The sequence below is a fragment of the Vicia villosa genome, linkage group LG5 (assembly GCF_029867415.1).
Source record: "Vicia villosa cultivar HV-30 ecotype Madison, WI linkage group LG5, Vvil1.0, whole genome shotgun sequence".
NCBI lineage: Eukaryota > Viridiplantae > Streptophyta > Magnoliopsida > Fabales > Fabaceae > Vicia > Vicia villosa.
In genome coordinates this window covers 123,288,530-123,304,449 of record NC_081184.1, presented here as the reverse complement: position 1 = coordinate 123,304,449, position 15,920 = coordinate 123,288,530, and the positions used below count along the sequence as shown (strand labels likewise).

Genomic DNA, 15,920 nt, shown 5'->3' with positions numbered 1-15,920 from the left:
AGAGTATGCGCCAAACCATTTGGCGCATTAGTATAAAATTTTTTGAGTTAGCCAATCCATTTGGCTTAAATGTTGAAAAGTAAAAAAAAAAAAAAAAAAAAAAAAATTTCACATTTGCGCCAAACCATATGGCGCATACTCCTAATTTTTATACTAATGCGCCAATTCATTTGGCGCATACTCCAGGGGGTCTTCAAAACCTAGACACTTTGGTAAATTTTTTGAAAAACTTGTTTTTTTGGTAATTTTTTTTTTAAACCTTGTTATTTAAATTTTTTTTTCGTGTTACAACACACACTTTATTTATAATTTTGCAGAACATGGTAAACACTGATATTATACAACAACATGGCCCACACTTCTTGAAATTGTCTTTCAAATTTCCTTAAACAATTACAACTCAAAAAGTTTTTCACTTCTCACTCAGATCTAAATCCAAGTACTCCATAGAAATAATAATAATAATAATTAATTTTAATTATTATTATTATTATTATTATTATTATTATTATTATTATAATTATTATTAATTAATATTAATAATCTGATACAAACACTTCACCAACACTAATCATTTTCCTCTTCAACACAAAAATAATTTCTCAGCATCAATAGTTTTCATTTTTTTTTCTGTATAAAAACTCGTTCAAAATTGCACTCTTTAATCACTTCTCATAGTTAATCTCACTGAGAATCTTCTAAAAGATAGAGAGATCTATACATTCTGATCATATCACATTCACATTCACATCAGTACTGAAAATAGTGGATTCAGAAATCTTCATCTGGAGCTTAAATCTAAGTACACCCTTTAATAAGGAGCCAAAAGGGTATCTGAGAATCTCTCAAATTTGTTAAATTTCTGTGGTTTTTGTTGTAAACTGTGTGATTAGGGTTTTCAGGTAAATGATGGCTGGAAATGGTTTATTTTATCCATTATTTGGTTTTGCATCGATTGTGCTTTTGATTTACATGTCATTTGGGGATGTAAAGATGGGTTTTGAGGAAGATGTTGAGTTGAGTTTTGTGGAGAGAAAGGGTTCTCAGTTTGTGTTGGATGGGAAAGCTTTTTACATTAATGGGTGGAACTCTTATTGGTTTATGGTTCAATCGGTGGATTATTATACAAGACCTAGGGTCAGTGAAATGCTGAAAGCTGGTGCTAAAATGGGTTTAACTGTTTGTAGAACTTGGGCTTTTAATGATGGTGACTATAATGCCCTTCAGACTTCACCTGGTGTTTTTAATGAAGAAGCTTTCAGGGTATTTTTAACTTATGCTTTTTTTAGTTTTCATATGTGTTATCATTATTTTTTTGTTTTTGGTTTGGTTTGTGTTATCATTAATTATTTGTTTTTGTTTTTCTATGTTTGATTTCAATGTGGACATAGTTTAGAGTTTGATAATTGTCTATGATGTTGGCTAGTTTGATTTTGGGGCCTTTGAGCTTCTTATTGAAGTAGGTTTGTGATTGACATGCTTTAGAAGTTTATGATTACTTCCTTTCTTTCTCATGCTGGATAGAAATGTAGGAAAAAAATTGGTGCGGTTTTGGGTCCATGGAGTAAGTTAGTTGTTATGTTTGGAATTATTGTATGATGAATGAAAACCTTTTGACAGGCGTTGGACTATGTCATTGCGGAAGCAAGGAGACATCGAATTAGGCTACTTCTCAGCTTAGTAAATAACTTGCAAGCATATGGTGGGAAGGATCAATATGTGCAATGGGCATGGCAAGATGGAGTGGGGTTAAGTTCATCTAATGATTCGTTCTTCTATGATCCATCAATAAAAAGTTATTTCAAAACTTATGTCAAGGTACGTTATGTTCATGCTTTTCCCCTTGAATTTTGTCACAGCGTTGACGTTGGTCCTTTCTACAATCTTGTAGATTCTGTGTTTTCTGTTTTGCTGGGCATTTTACTTTTCGAGTATGGTCGTGAGATGAAATAATTGTTTCTTTTTCTTCTCAACTTGTATACAGGCTATTCTTACAAGAAAGAATACTATTACTGGAATTGAATATAGACATGATCCTATCATTTTTGGTTGGGAACTGATTAATGAACCGCGGTGTTTTACTGATCCTTCCGGCGACACTCTCCAAGTAAGTTCTGTGCCTATGCTTTCACCCCTTCAAAAGTTTATTTATAGAAAAAAGTGCACTAGCATTATCGATGACTAATTGGAAGTTGAAATGAATACTTGACCTATGAAGTACGGACACGACACATTGACATCGGTAATAATTTGAAAAAAGGAATAAATTAGGCGTAATCACAAGTGTCGGGGTCGGTGTCCGGCGGCACTGACACGGATGTGCCTTTTTTCAAAGGTTTCGAGGTTAAGCTTGACCATTCTTTCCTTGATTTCTTTGAGTATTCAGTTTACTTAATTGCCATAGAACTGCAGGAGTGGATAGAGGAGATGTCAACTTTTGTCAAATCGATCGACAAGAAACATCTGGTTACTATTGGGCTTGAAGGTTTTTATGGTCCTAATGACCCGAAAAGGTTGACTGTCAACCCACCGGAGGGATGGGCGTCCATACTTGGATCGGATTTTATTAGGAACTCTCAAACCTCAAATATTGACTTCACCTCTGTCCATATCTATCCTGACCATTGGTAAGCAAGCATTGTTTGAATTCTCTATGTTCTTATTTTTCGTTTTCTCATATTCGTAACAAAAGGTACGAAGCATGGAACTGACACATCGACAGTGACACATGTAATAATTTGAAAAAATGGAATTTTAAAATATAACCACTTGTGCCATCATCGTGTCTGTGTTGAACACCATACACGTCTTTAATCTTAAGTGTCGGTTGTTTCTACGTACTTCAGACGTTCTAGATTACTCCATCTGCAAAATGAAAGGTTTTCTTGTTTCTCATGCTTCTCATGTTTGAAATTTTTAACCATGTCATTCAAGATCTTTCTTCTGATTTGTATTTCAAACCGCAAATTCTAAAACTTTCTTATGATGATTTAAGATAGCTGTTTATTTTGTAATTTGACCTTTTTTGTTGATTCATCTTTTATCAAAAAAAATTGTCTAGGTTTCATAAGCAAGATTTTGAAGTCTATATGAAATTCCTCACCAAGTGGATGCTTTCTCACATTGAAGATGGTGATACTGTATTAAACAAACCTGTTTTGTTCTCTGAATACGGATTATCAGACACAATCAAGAACTTTTCACTGGCTGACCGAGAAAGGATGTACAGAACAATATTAGACATATCCCACAAATCTGCTAGGAAAAACCAGTCCGGAGCAGGTGCTTTGGTTTGGCAGTTCTTAGTCAGCGGAATGTCAGATTTTATCGATGATTTCGGAATGGTACCGTGGGAAAGGCCATCGACCTATTCACTATTTATTCAACATTCTTGCAGATTAGCTCATGTCAACAAGGGATTGACTCATCGGAACCCGAGTTTCAAACGAGTGTGTTAGTGAAATTATGGAAATCACAAATCTAAAGGAAATGAATTCTTTTATAGTTGGTTTTGTGCAATATATGTCTTATTTTCATAACCAAGTGCTGGATTTGGGGGCATAGTGGGGTATATAGTGTTTTGGCGTAGATTAGATAATCTATTTTAAAGTTTGTAATCCTGATATACAAAATTTATTAAAGTCTTTTGAGATGAGAAGAAAAAGTTTTTGGAAGTTATACATGTGAGATTGTTATATTCTATTTGCCTCACTGGGTTGTACATTGAGAGAATTATCAAAATCATTTCATTATTTTTCAGTTGGAGATTTCTCGTTATAGTTGAGATGGTGATTATAAGTGGTGGATAACCCTCACTTCATGAGCTTGCTTTTGAGTTTAATTTGAATTTTGAGTCTATTATAAATATTTATGTTTGAGTTATTTCTAAAATTTATTAAATAAGTTTAAATGCTTTCCATTCATTGAAATGAATATTTTTATTTATGTAGAAAGTACAAGACTTTAGGTAAAAAGTATAATAGACGTGCATTGTACAACTATATATGCGTGTTTGTATGCACGAAATTTCAAACCAACGATTGACCTTAATAGCTCAGAAAATTGAACATACAAACATGGAAAATCACTAGAAAAAACCCTAAAAAACAACGCATTTAATTGGTTATAAATAATTTGGTCTTAACGAATCTTTAGGTTTAAATCTCTACTAATGGGGTGATGTGGTAGCAATTTTCTTCAGCATATTGAGTTTGTTAAAAAATGATTTATTCAGTTATAACTAAATGAAACCTACATGTATTCTTTAATTGGTAATGTATATCTTGTTTTTCTTTTTACCTGTATGATGTATTTTTTATTATAATTTATTTTAAAATATAATCATTTTACCAAATTAACTTTATCAACCATTGATATATTTACCATCCCTCAAACTAAAAATAAGTCATTTTGACATATAATTGTATTTAAAATAAAATGCAAGTTATGCAGAGTCTATATAAACTTTCATGAAAATATATACCTATTTAATTTGACCATATTATACTCCCTCAAACAAGTCATTGTGATGTTTTAAACTAATTTAATTTGTTTCAGTTAACCAAGCCATCAACAAGAGGGAAACAGCTTGGGTGACTTTGTGGCGGGTAAAGTCACCGTGACTTTAGTACAATTTTGGTTTTTTATTTAAAAAATGATAAAAAAATAAATGGAAGATAAGATGAGAGAGAGGGGAAAACAGGAGAGAGATAGAGGCAAGTTACGGTAACTTTGCCGCCTTAAAGTTACTGAAACGTGACCCCAACAAGAGAATAGCAACACTGCCATAAAACCTACCATTCGAGTCTGTCATTTTTTTGGTAAAAAATCTCAAACTATGGATAAATGATTAAAATAATCTGAATAATGTTACTACCATTCTATGAATAAGTTGCTGTTTCCCGCCAGGGATGCAACACACATATCAGAATATCACCTACCAGCTACCAAAATCAATTTTAAACATGTTAATTGACTAATTACAAAAGGCCATCAAAGGAAAGCAGAAAATAGTAATCTCCTCCACAGAATAAAGACAAAATATAATCACAACCAAAACCAGAGGAAAATTGGGGAACACAAAGCAGGTTATATAGCTCCCCTCCTTGCATATAATTCCAATGTCAATCCTACAAACATAATACGAGCCTATTAGCTAAAACTGCCAGAAAATTCAAACAATAAAGAACAATTATCTCTACAAGAAACACTGTCATGACAAATATAATCGAACAAATTTGAAACAACAAAACGGATTGAATACAGGAATACACCGTGTATAGCCAAATGATAGCCAATAATCAGGTATAACTAGTATATTAGAGGATCACTGAGAACATCAAACCAATAGTTATGTTATGGGCTTCAAAGGAAATAAATGGTACCCAAGACCATTGTTACTTCAAGAAGAGACATCACCCCCAATAGTTATGTTATGGCTTTGCCATAGTTTTATCAAGAAGATTATGAATATAAATTACTACAATAACTATATGTTAGACGAGTTTAAGCCTTCGTTTTAATTTTTAAGTGCCCGCAAGATTGGGAACGTTGATCATAACATTTATATGCTGAAGTGGTGGCCATCGGGTTTTGACAAGATAGCATGGTTCATACCCACTCAAATATAAGATACATATAATAGAAAAACAAGAAAGGAGGGTAGACCAATATTGAGGCCATGATGAGGGTGGACTAAATACATAGTCCAATATAGTTAAACGAGGACTATAAACCAAAACAATCAAGAATTGGGATTAGTGGTGGTGTTACTAGAGCTGTCAAATAAGCCCAATTTTTTAAAACCCCAATTTTTTGGCCCCACTAAAGCCCCACGTTACTAAGCCCTTTCTTAATGAAAAAATTTGCAGGCCCTATAATATTAAGCCCCTTAGTTAATGTGTTATTTTTGGGCCCTATTGAAAGGGCCTTATTCTGTTTCAAAAATTCACTTATGCAGTAATTTTTTACTATTTTCTTCATTTTTCATTGAGAAACCTATGTTTGTGTGTTAAATTCAAAGTACCAGATAATGTATAAATAAAGCTTTGTTATTTTCTGTAACTATTATATATATTATATATAGAAAATGTTGTTTAATCTTAAATAATTCAGTTTAGGTCGAGTTAAATATGTGTGCCAGCCATTGGATGCATCTTAGTGGTGTTCGTAGGAACATGAACTAAGTGAATGGTAAGAAAGAAAAAAGGAAAGGACATTTTGTATTACTTTTCCTTTTCAATTTTTAAAATGTGTTTTATAAATCAATTTTGTAAAAGTGTTTTTAAGAAGAGAATTATAAAAAAATTGTTTGGTAAACTAAGTTTTTAAAAACTGTGTTAAAAATATAAAAATTAACAAAAAATTGTTTGTTGGTCTAATTTTCAAATACTTATTTTTTAAAAAGACAATAAAAAAATCGTTTGGTCCTTTGATTTAAGAAATCTATTTTAGTATAACTAAGAATTAAGTTTAAAGGTGCATATGAGTATAAATGAAAATTAAAATCAATCACTCAATAAATAAATTTTATTCATAGAAAAAATTAAACAAAAATCTTATCCAATAAAAATAGTAATATTTTTAAATTCAGTCACTCAATATGAATTTGTAATAACAGAATGGAAGACAATGTTCAATAAAAAAAAAATCAACACATTATTTGTTATCTGCTACTTAGAAAAATAAAAGAAATGATTATTGTGTGCATATTATTTGTGAGTGTGCCTTGATTGAGAAAAAGATAGTTGTTTAATATTACAAGTACTAGTTTTCCCGTGTTTTCAATCATATGAAATGGAAAAACTAAAATGGAAAACATGTAGAAGCTGTTTTTGTTTTTTAGTTTTAAAAACAGGGAAATTGAAAACTGTTTTTAAATACAGAATTGGAAAACATGACATTCAAACAAGTTTTTAAATTTTTAATTTTCAAAAACTAAAAAACAGTTTTATAGAAGTGTTTCAAACAGGCCCCTATTCTTTTAATTTTGTCTTTGCACAACATAAACTAAACCAGCCACTCCCCGTCGTAGAAGAATCCTTATCTCAAACATCACCTATTAACATAAACTGGATTTGTGTGTTTATTTTTTTTAATTATTAATTTTTTATTTAGGGCCCAAGGCCCCCTTCTAAATTTTTGGGGCCTTATATTTTTGGGGCCTATATGTTTAGGGGCTCATTATTCTTAGATATTTTTAAGCCCTCTTATTAAGTGGGCTAGGGCTCAAATTTTATGGCCCCCTAAATTGACACCTCTAGGTGTTACTAACATGATTTGTTTCATGTAACAGATCAAATTAACGGGAAAGGCTTTTTTGTAACTTTTGTTATTGTGTTTGTATACAAAAACAAGAAACATTACCATATACAGATGTCTCAAGTCTAGCTCCATGTAAAAGGCACTCCATTGATCCCAACCCTACATGAAAAACATCACTACAAAATAAGACATCTTGTGATGCAATCATTCTATACAAAAGGCAGTAAGGCACGTACTTCTCCAAATTCATTATAAAAATCAAATTGGAAGCTTAAGACAGCAAATAAATAATTAAATAAAACCTTCCAGTTCCACCAATTTTAGTTCAGGAGGCGCAAACAACCGTAAAAAACAAACATATCGAGAATGTGAAAAGGTTGAAATAGGCCAAACAAAGGAAAACGGAATTAAATAGATGCTACAATGCAGCAACCAGCACAGGAATAAGCTAATCTAAGGCGAACAAAACAAGTTGGAGTGGAACAGAGGATCAGAGCCAACCAAAATCACACAATAACCAATGCATGAACAGAACCAAACACGCCCACACTCAAGTCTTGATTTGTAATTAATAAAAGAGTTTGCATTGTATAACACCAGCAATGACAAGTAGCATAAATTTTTTTAGGCCGGTTGGAACTTGACCGAAAAGAAAAATATAAAAGGTCTTTGATTCTATCTTAAATATCTAGAAATTACTTGAGATAAAGATTTAATCAAAATAAATTAAGGGAAGACACAACCGGGGAGTCACACAATGTACGGGCAAAAAATCAATTTTATCAGCTCAGTAGTAGGATTGACTTATTAACTTGTCTTTCAAACAGTGTCTACCTCTTTGAAAAACAAGAACAATTAAGCCAAAAAAGTGGTCTAAACATGAAAACAAACTTAAAAAATGGACAGAAATTACCTTGCGTCATAGTCAACTTTGAGGCTTTTTCCCAGTGACAATCTGGGATATGCGGAGACCCCGGCTGAATGCTTCATTGAAAAGAATTCTAGTTTGCATATTTTGAAACCCAGGCAACCATGACAGTAATGCCACAGGGGCCATAACAATGACTCCAAACAATATATCATACAGACGAGCCACCGCAACAACACCACTCCAAATGATATAAGATTGCAACTGTGATCTGAAAACTTGGGCAATCAATATCAGGCCCCATCCCGTGGGAAGGAATGCCAACAGGCTAGTAAAAATATCCACAAAATTGAATTCTGTGAATTCCAGCAAAGCAACTACCACAAGTATTGCAAGAATTATGACAAGGAACTGGACAAGCCGGTAATAGATATGCTCTTTCGCCGAATATTTGTTCCGTGCATACACTACCACAACGTAAATCCCAGATACAACAACAACATAGATCCATGACAGCGCGTAAACAGCAACACTATGATTTCCAGCAGAGATGCCAAGCTGGTAGACAATTCCATACTGGAAAAAGAAGAACCGGAGGTCTAAGATTATTTCAAAAACCTTTCCCCAATTGCCGGTGACCTTTAGATGATCATGCTCTTCATACCACCACCTTTCCCAGCTCTGTTCAGCTTTAGCAAACACACTTCCATTGTACCAAACCCAGTTCATAAAGTCATCAAAGTCATAAACAGTTTTTAACCAATCAAAGCCAGAAGGATTGAACATAAACGGTGCCAGCACCCATGATGCAACTAAGAACCAACTAGTAATGGTCAGGGCTATATAAACAAATGTGTCAGATGCTACAGGGCTGTGTGTTGCATAAATTACAAGTATTAACCCTAATTCAATTGCTTTCACAAAATGGCTACGGGAAAAGAGTCTATAAATTTCAGCAAAAGACTTATGCTCTACAACAAAACCACGGCCAGTGGCTCGATATTTTGCTCCACCGTGTAGAATAGTCCGGCCAAAAAAATGACTGCGAGTGCCCATGGAGAAGGTGTAGAAAACTGATGAAAGCTGGAGCTGCATTGTCAGGAAGTCCCAGAGAGCTTGAAGGAACCCATGCTCAAGGGAATTCTCTATAATCATTGGAAGGGCTGTGAAAAGTCCAAGTTGGATGATGAACTGCTGATTTAAGATGGTACCGAGTGCTTTGTTGTTATTGCTGTTACTTTCCATTGATTTCTCAACACCACTGAGGGCAAGATATAGTCGACCCCATAAAAAAGCATATACTGTCAGAACCACCATCATTGTGTTGAAGAAGAACCCCACAGTAGTGTAAAAGAATGACAGCATCCGGAAAAAATCCAGCCTATGACCCAATCTGTACACATCTCTACTGAGAATCTGTTCGCCATTTCCACTGGCAACCTTGGCTTCAAACATTGATACTTGATTCAGACCAACATCCCTTCCCTTTCCAACCTGAATGTATTCATGGTGAGTGACATTACCTCCACGAAGAGTACAATTGAACCCAGCAAAAATATCCTCACTGATGTTGATCACTCTGGAAGCTTTACTGAGACCACCTCGAGTTAAAAACCAAAACCTGTCAAACACATCTGGATGACCGTAATGCATTCTAACTTTCAAAGGATTTGCCAAAACCCTCTGTCCTAAGGTGACAAAACTTGTCTCCTGAGCTGACATGAACCAGGCAAGAGAGGACACAGAGCCAGTAAAAATGTGCTCCCTGACTCCCAAGATAGTTGGTTTCCTGATGCCGTAGTAATGCCTGTACTCTTCCAGGAGATTCCTCATTTTAAGTGCCTCCTCAAAGTAGTTGTCCTGATTCATGTCAATAGTCTGCACGGCATCTCCGCGAGTGAAGATGATTGCATGGTTTTGATTTTCGGGTTTTCCTTCCCCGAGCTTCAACGGACCTGGCAATTTCACTCTGTAAATTTCCACCTCCTTCTCTAACTGTTGATCATACTTCACAAGAACGGAGAAATAGTCCATCTCGTCCCGTCCAGTAGGTTTTTCATCAACGTATGCAACTCGAAGGGCCTCGTTGTTTTTCATTAGATACAAAATTTCTTCAGCATGAGGATCTTTCTTTGCCTTCTGAGTTCCATATATCTGGCAAGCAACCACATACGTGAATTTCATTATAGCAGTCCCATACTCGTGGCCTTTGAATAACAAACTCACTGAACTGCTTGCTCTGCTTAAACTCTTAGAGTAAGGTGACCGTTCAGAGTTGAAACTGTCCAAATTATCTTGCCTCACTGAAACAAGCTCGCGTGCGCCCTCTCGAATATCCATTTCTGATGCAGAATCCAGAAATGTCAACATTTTGAGGGCCCGGTAGTAGTACATCATTCCTCTAACCGTACGCGATAGTGTTTGGCCTCTGTAGGAAGCCCACATCCTCAAATCTCTAAGTTTATCGGTCCAAATATCACTGTCTTTTATCATCCCCTCCCGACGCATCCTCTCCACAAAATTCTTCCACTCGTCATCATAAATAGTTTGCAAATAGTACAGGGTTGAAACCCCATCTTCATTTTCAGTTCTGAGTTGTTCTTTGCTGTATGATACGTCTTCACTGTAATAAGGTGTTAGAACACTGAAAGCCAACATTTTCTCAACTTGGGGAGCATGGGGCATATTCATAAAAAGTGAGTTGCTGAAAAAGGCAATCCTCCGCCTTGCCTCTAGATTTATTGGGATGTTTTGCATTGAATCTCTGGACGTAAGAATTGTGTGCAAGCGCCGAACCTGGCGGTAGAAGTTCTCATTGCTAGTGTCAGGCAACTGAACAGCATTCTGAAAAGGTAGACCTGAAGAAGGATTACGTGGAGCCAAGCCATCATCCTCTAGCTGCTTAGGATTCCTCCTATCCTTGAAAAGGTCTCTGATAGCAATCTCATAAAGGGCCTGAAGGGTATTCACCACTTGGTTAGAATCTTTGACAGTCTTGTTCAATAACTCAACAAGTTTTATCAACTTGCTGTGAAGCTGGGGCAGCGCAGTTGTTTTAAATGTTTTAGTGAATTTCTCAATCTCAAGAGAGTGATCAATTTCCTGAAACAGAACAGTCACAATAGAATGCTCTTCACTATTTGGTTTAATAATCTCAAGAAGCAAGTGCTTGACACTGTCATATGCTTCAATAACAGCACAGCGTCTGTACTCACTGTTGCATATCTTCTTACGAAGCCGCTTATCAGTATCATTAACTAGTTCTCTCGCCTGACTGAGTGCTAGCAGTAACTCGTTGCAGAGAAGAAAACATGGCCAGCGGATAACCCGAACATTCCAAGAGTTCTGTGGCAGCTCCAGCAGCTCAACCTCTTTGTCAGAGATAATATCCTCCTCTCTAAAAGACAAAATTATTTCGTTCCAAATCAAAGCAAACTTGTTGGCCTCAACCTGGTTAGACTCGAGCTTCCTATACGGCCGACCAAACCCATACCTGAGCTTCAACCTGTGGATGGCATCTTTAAACTTGCTCTTCAACGTTCCTCTTGCATTCAGCAGCTGCTCCTCAGGCATGAGATTAAACTGAATTGCACTGGCAAAAAACTGGAACCTCAATTTTAGCTGCTGCATATTTCGAATCTCGCCCAGGTGTGCAAACAACCCTACAGCCGCCCCAACAAAAGACGAATATATTGAATACCAAATCTGTATATCCATTAGATAAATCAAAACAACTGGAACCCATAATATTCCAGCAGAAAATCCGTTGCTGTGGAAAAATTCAAACCATTCATACTCAACATTCTTAAGGTCTAACATTGCTTTTGTTGGAGCAATCATGGGTTTAACCTGCAAAAAGTAACTGAAACAAAACTTTGTGGCCAGCACCAAAATCCAGAACAGCGAATACTTAATGTTATCAAAAAGGCCTTCTCTCAAACCACGGCCAACAAAGCTTCTGCTCTGAAACCACCACGATAACACGTAAAAGATCCTCCAATTCGTGTTCTCCACAAAATTCCTAATCCAAGGAAGTATAAAGAGGGCTATGGCCAGAAGCTCTGGAAGAATGAAGACAAACACGGCCTCCAGAAAATTCAGCACCCGGTCATTAGCCGCCTTCGTCCACCTTAAATCATGATTTCTCTGCTTCCAAATCCTCCCATAAAACACTCCAAACACAAGAATCCACACAGCAGCAACAATACATTTCAGCATCATCCTCACTCCAAGCATCTTCGTCTCCCTGGATACCAACCTAAACTGCATCCCTACATCAAGCAGAGACTTCAAAAATCTCAAACCACTCCAAGTGAAGAAAATGGTCAAAACCTTAACTTGCACCGTACGGTCCCCCAAAGCCTGCCAAGGATAAGTCTTCTCCTCCCAAGCAACAATTATAGCAGCCTGAAGAAACAATATCAACATGATCCAAAGCCTATCGAAACTCCTAAACAGATTCCAAAACGACCTCTGCTCCACAAACCCAGTTTTACCCACATGCTTCCCTTTACCAACAGTCACAAAAAAATTGCTCCCAACATCAGGAGGCCATTTAAGCTTCTCAAAACACCTCCTACTCCAAAAATACTCATTGATATCATCATAATTCCTCCATTTATTATGAGGAGCAGTTCCATTTTTACTATTCTCAACCTCACTCTTAATAGTCTCATAAATAGGCTTCACAACATAGGTCAGAAACGCGTTCTCACCGGAAATTGAAGGCATCACTGGCTGTCCCGTGTTGTCGTCAATGTAATCCTCCAATATTCTATTCAGCTCGTTCGCCATGTTGTGGAAGATGTAACAGATACATTCCGGGACAAACCTCAGATTTGCAGATTCTCCCCAGATGAGGAGGTACAAAGACACATAGAGAAGCTCTCTTCGGAGGTCAGGCTCTCCGGAGCGACGGTTATCGTAGATCCATAGGTTGGACTTCTTACCAAGGTAAGAGCACCACGAGCCGTAATTCTTGAGAAGCTTTTTACGAAAACGACGGAGGACAGTAGCGTCGAGTGTATCGATGTTATCCGGCGGCGGAGTGAGTCGCATCTGAGCATTAGCGAGGTGGAGAACCAGATGCTCACGCTGATTACGGACGTTATCCTTCTGGAACCCGAAGAAGAGAGCCAACCAGTCGAGCAAGTCCATGTGTGGCCGCCATTGACCAAACGGAGGACGCCGGAGGTTACCTACTGAGCGAAGTGCAGCGGCGGCGGCGCGAACCTCGGGGAATCGTAGTGAAGGATGGTCAGCGAGGAGGTTATGGACGGGGATGATGTTGTAGGGCTCTTCCTCGTGAGGAGGAGTTGAGGCTTGTGGTGAATGACGGTGGCGGAGACTCATTGCATCGGAATCGGAACCCTAAAACGGTGTTGTTGTAGTGTTAAGTTGAAAAATTGAGACTAGTGGCAGTTACAGAGAGAGAATTTAGGGATGGTGGCTAACGTAAAGGGGAAGAAGAAAGAGCGCGTTGGCGCGTTCAGCGGAGGATTATTTTTTCTATTTTGTAATAATTATAATTGTAATTTATTGATTGCCTTAAAAAGCGATTAGTATTGAATATGGTAAAGCAAGATCTGTTCGTGTTTCTTTACCACGCTTTTCTTTTTTTTCTTTGTACAGTAGTGTCTTGTTTTTCGTCGCTTTTTCAAATTTCGGTAAAGTCAATTGGTAGATCGTGTTTGGTAGTATTTTACTATTTTATTACCAGAGTAGAGAAGAATCACTTGGTGTAACAAAACATAAACAAAAAAGAAGAATGTTCACTTGTTAAAAAAAATGGCTTAAATATGCCTTGCATCCAAATAACCTGGATAGGGTTTGACAAGTTTCAGTCTAATCTCTTAAAAAATTTAAAGTCTAAGTCTGATTTGCGATTAGAAGTGGTAAAACAGGTCGTTCGCTCCACCCCGCTCTAAGTCCTCCAAAAAATTAGTGGGGCGAACAAACCTGGCAAATGGAAGTGGATATAAAAATCATGTCCGTTCCGCCAAGGTGGCGGGTGAGGGACTTGCCCGTTTTTTTTTTTAATAGATTAATAGTTTTTTGACCTTTCAATTAAATTATTTGTTTATTTTTTATAAAACATCTTTTCAACAAATTTTACAAAAAAAATGTTTGTATAAAATAAAACCATCAAAAATTAGAATTACTATAATTAACTAAAAAACGACGGGTTTAAGGTCGGACGGGCTGAACGAATAGGCGAGACAGACTTTGGCGGACGGCGGGTTTTAGCGGAACGAGCTTTGGCAGGCGGCAGGCTTTGGTGGACGGCGGTCTCAAAATCCCAAACCAATCCACCATTTTTTTGGCGAGTGCACGAGTCAGCCCGGCGGACCACGGCCCATTTTACCACCCCTACCAGCAGCCTATCACAAGCTTATTTTTAGACTTGAGTATTGCCTTTTCAAAAGTCTGGTGGTATATTAGTCTACATAAAAGCCTATTTTATTTAAACATTAATAAATAAAAAATTCAACGAAAGTTTAAATAGACTAACAAATTCATAGATCAACGAGCCTAAATTCTTATTTGCATTGACTTATTCAAATTTACCTATTAGCATAAATTTTGTGATACTATTTGTTTTAGAGAACTTATGAAAATAACTTTTGATATTTTATAAAGTTTTTTCAACTTATTATCCTAAGATTTTCAAGATAACTAAACTTTGTTTTTGTATTTTAATTCAAACTATAAATACAATATAATAATAATAAAGTTATTTGTATTTATTTAAATAGGTCGGTCTGATCGGCTTAAAAGACTTTTTTATGGCATGTGGCCTGGCTTTTAAATTAAATAGGCTTAAAGAAAAGCCTAAGCCTTTTCGATTTAAAATTAAAGCCTGATCTAGCATGAGCCTATGTAGGCAAGGTTGTAGGCCCCTATTCTTAGTCTGGCATATTTCCACACTCATACTTGCATCTTACAAATATACTATTTTTCTTATTTTATAATTGTATTTGTTTGATTTACATTAACCGAAAATGTTGAATCGTTACAAGAATGGTTTATTCAGCTTTTTGAAGGGATTATAATTACATTGGCCGATTTGGAGAATACTTTCTTGAATGAGTAATATTCTAGCATTTTTATTCGTTAGAAAGAGGTATGAGATTACTATTTTTAGACAATCAGACGGAAAATTATTGGGTGAGGCATATAAAAGATTTAAGAAGACTTTAGTTGCTCGCCTAATAGAACACAACATTGATTCAACAAACCAGATACAAATATTTTGCAAAGCTCTCACACTTAAGACGAGATAGTTATTAGATATAATAGTCGGTGGCTCATCAAACTTTGCAACAATCACTAGAATCACCAAGATCATTGAAGTCATTGCATCAAATGGGCATAAAGTTGTATGATATATGTTTCAATGCTAAATAAGGAGTAATTTATCTGAATCTAGGAGATAACAACAAAAGGTTTAAGAAAGAAGTAGTACTTGAAGTGGATAAAAGATTGAAAATATTGACTTTAGGAAAGTCTCAATTTGCTCAAATACATCTGAATACTAATGTCGGTGTGAATTATGTGGACGATCTCATTTTTTATGCATTGAGAAGCTCTTCCTTCTAATGACAACCAGATGGAAGCAAGGATTTTTTTCTCAACAATCAAAATAAATATCAATGGGACAATCTCTACTTGAACACGTATAGTCTTGGATGGAAAAATCATTTGAATTCTCATGGAAAACCTAATAAAAAGGACCTCAAAGACAATACAGGTGGATACCAAGGAGGTCAACAACACTATCAACAAAATC

The 15,920-nt window shown here is 36.1% G+C and overlaps 2 protein-coding genes and 1 non-coding gene across 3 annotated transcripts; 1 reads left to right on the top strand and 2 right to left on the bottom strand.

The window, feature by feature from the left end:
• Nucleotides 1-571: 571 nt before the first annotated feature.
• LOC131602314 (mannan endo-1,4-beta-mannosidase 2-like) lies at nucleotides 572-3,763 on the top strand. Its single transcript, XM_058874395.1, has 5 exons — nucleotides 572-1,263; nucleotides 1,621-1,818; nucleotides 1,985-2,107; nucleotides 2,413-2,627; nucleotides 3,062-3,763. The coding sequence occupies exons 1-5, from the start codon at nucleotides 907-909 to the stop codon at nucleotides 3,456-3,458; spliced, it is 1,290 nt and encodes a 429-aa protein (XP_058730378.1). The 5' UTR covers nucleotides 572-906; the 3' UTR covers nucleotides 3,459-3,763.
• A 1,083-nt stretch (nucleotides 3,764-4,846) lies between these two features.
• On the bottom strand, nucleotides 4,847-13,688 carry LOC131602313 (callose synthase 12-like). The gene is made up of 3 exons (XM_058874394.1): nucleotides 8,177-13,688; nucleotides 7,366-7,422; nucleotides 4,847-5,129 (listed from the first exon to the last, which is right to left on the bottom strand). Exon 1 carries the CDS (start codon nucleotides 13,481-13,483, stop codon nucleotides 8,189-8,191), a length of 5,295 nt encoding a protein of 1,764 aa, XP_058730377.1. The 5' UTR covers nucleotides 13,484-13,688; the 3' UTR covers nucleotides 4,847-5,129; nucleotides 7,366-7,422; nucleotides 8,177-8,188.
• Nucleotides 10,461-10,539, bottom strand: LOC131608446 (small nucleolar RNA J33). Its single transcript, XR_009285706.1, has one exon. It is a non-coding gene; the product is annotated as a small nucleolar RNA J33 (small nucleolar RNA).
• Nucleotides 13,689-15,920: the final 2,232 nt, after the last annotated feature.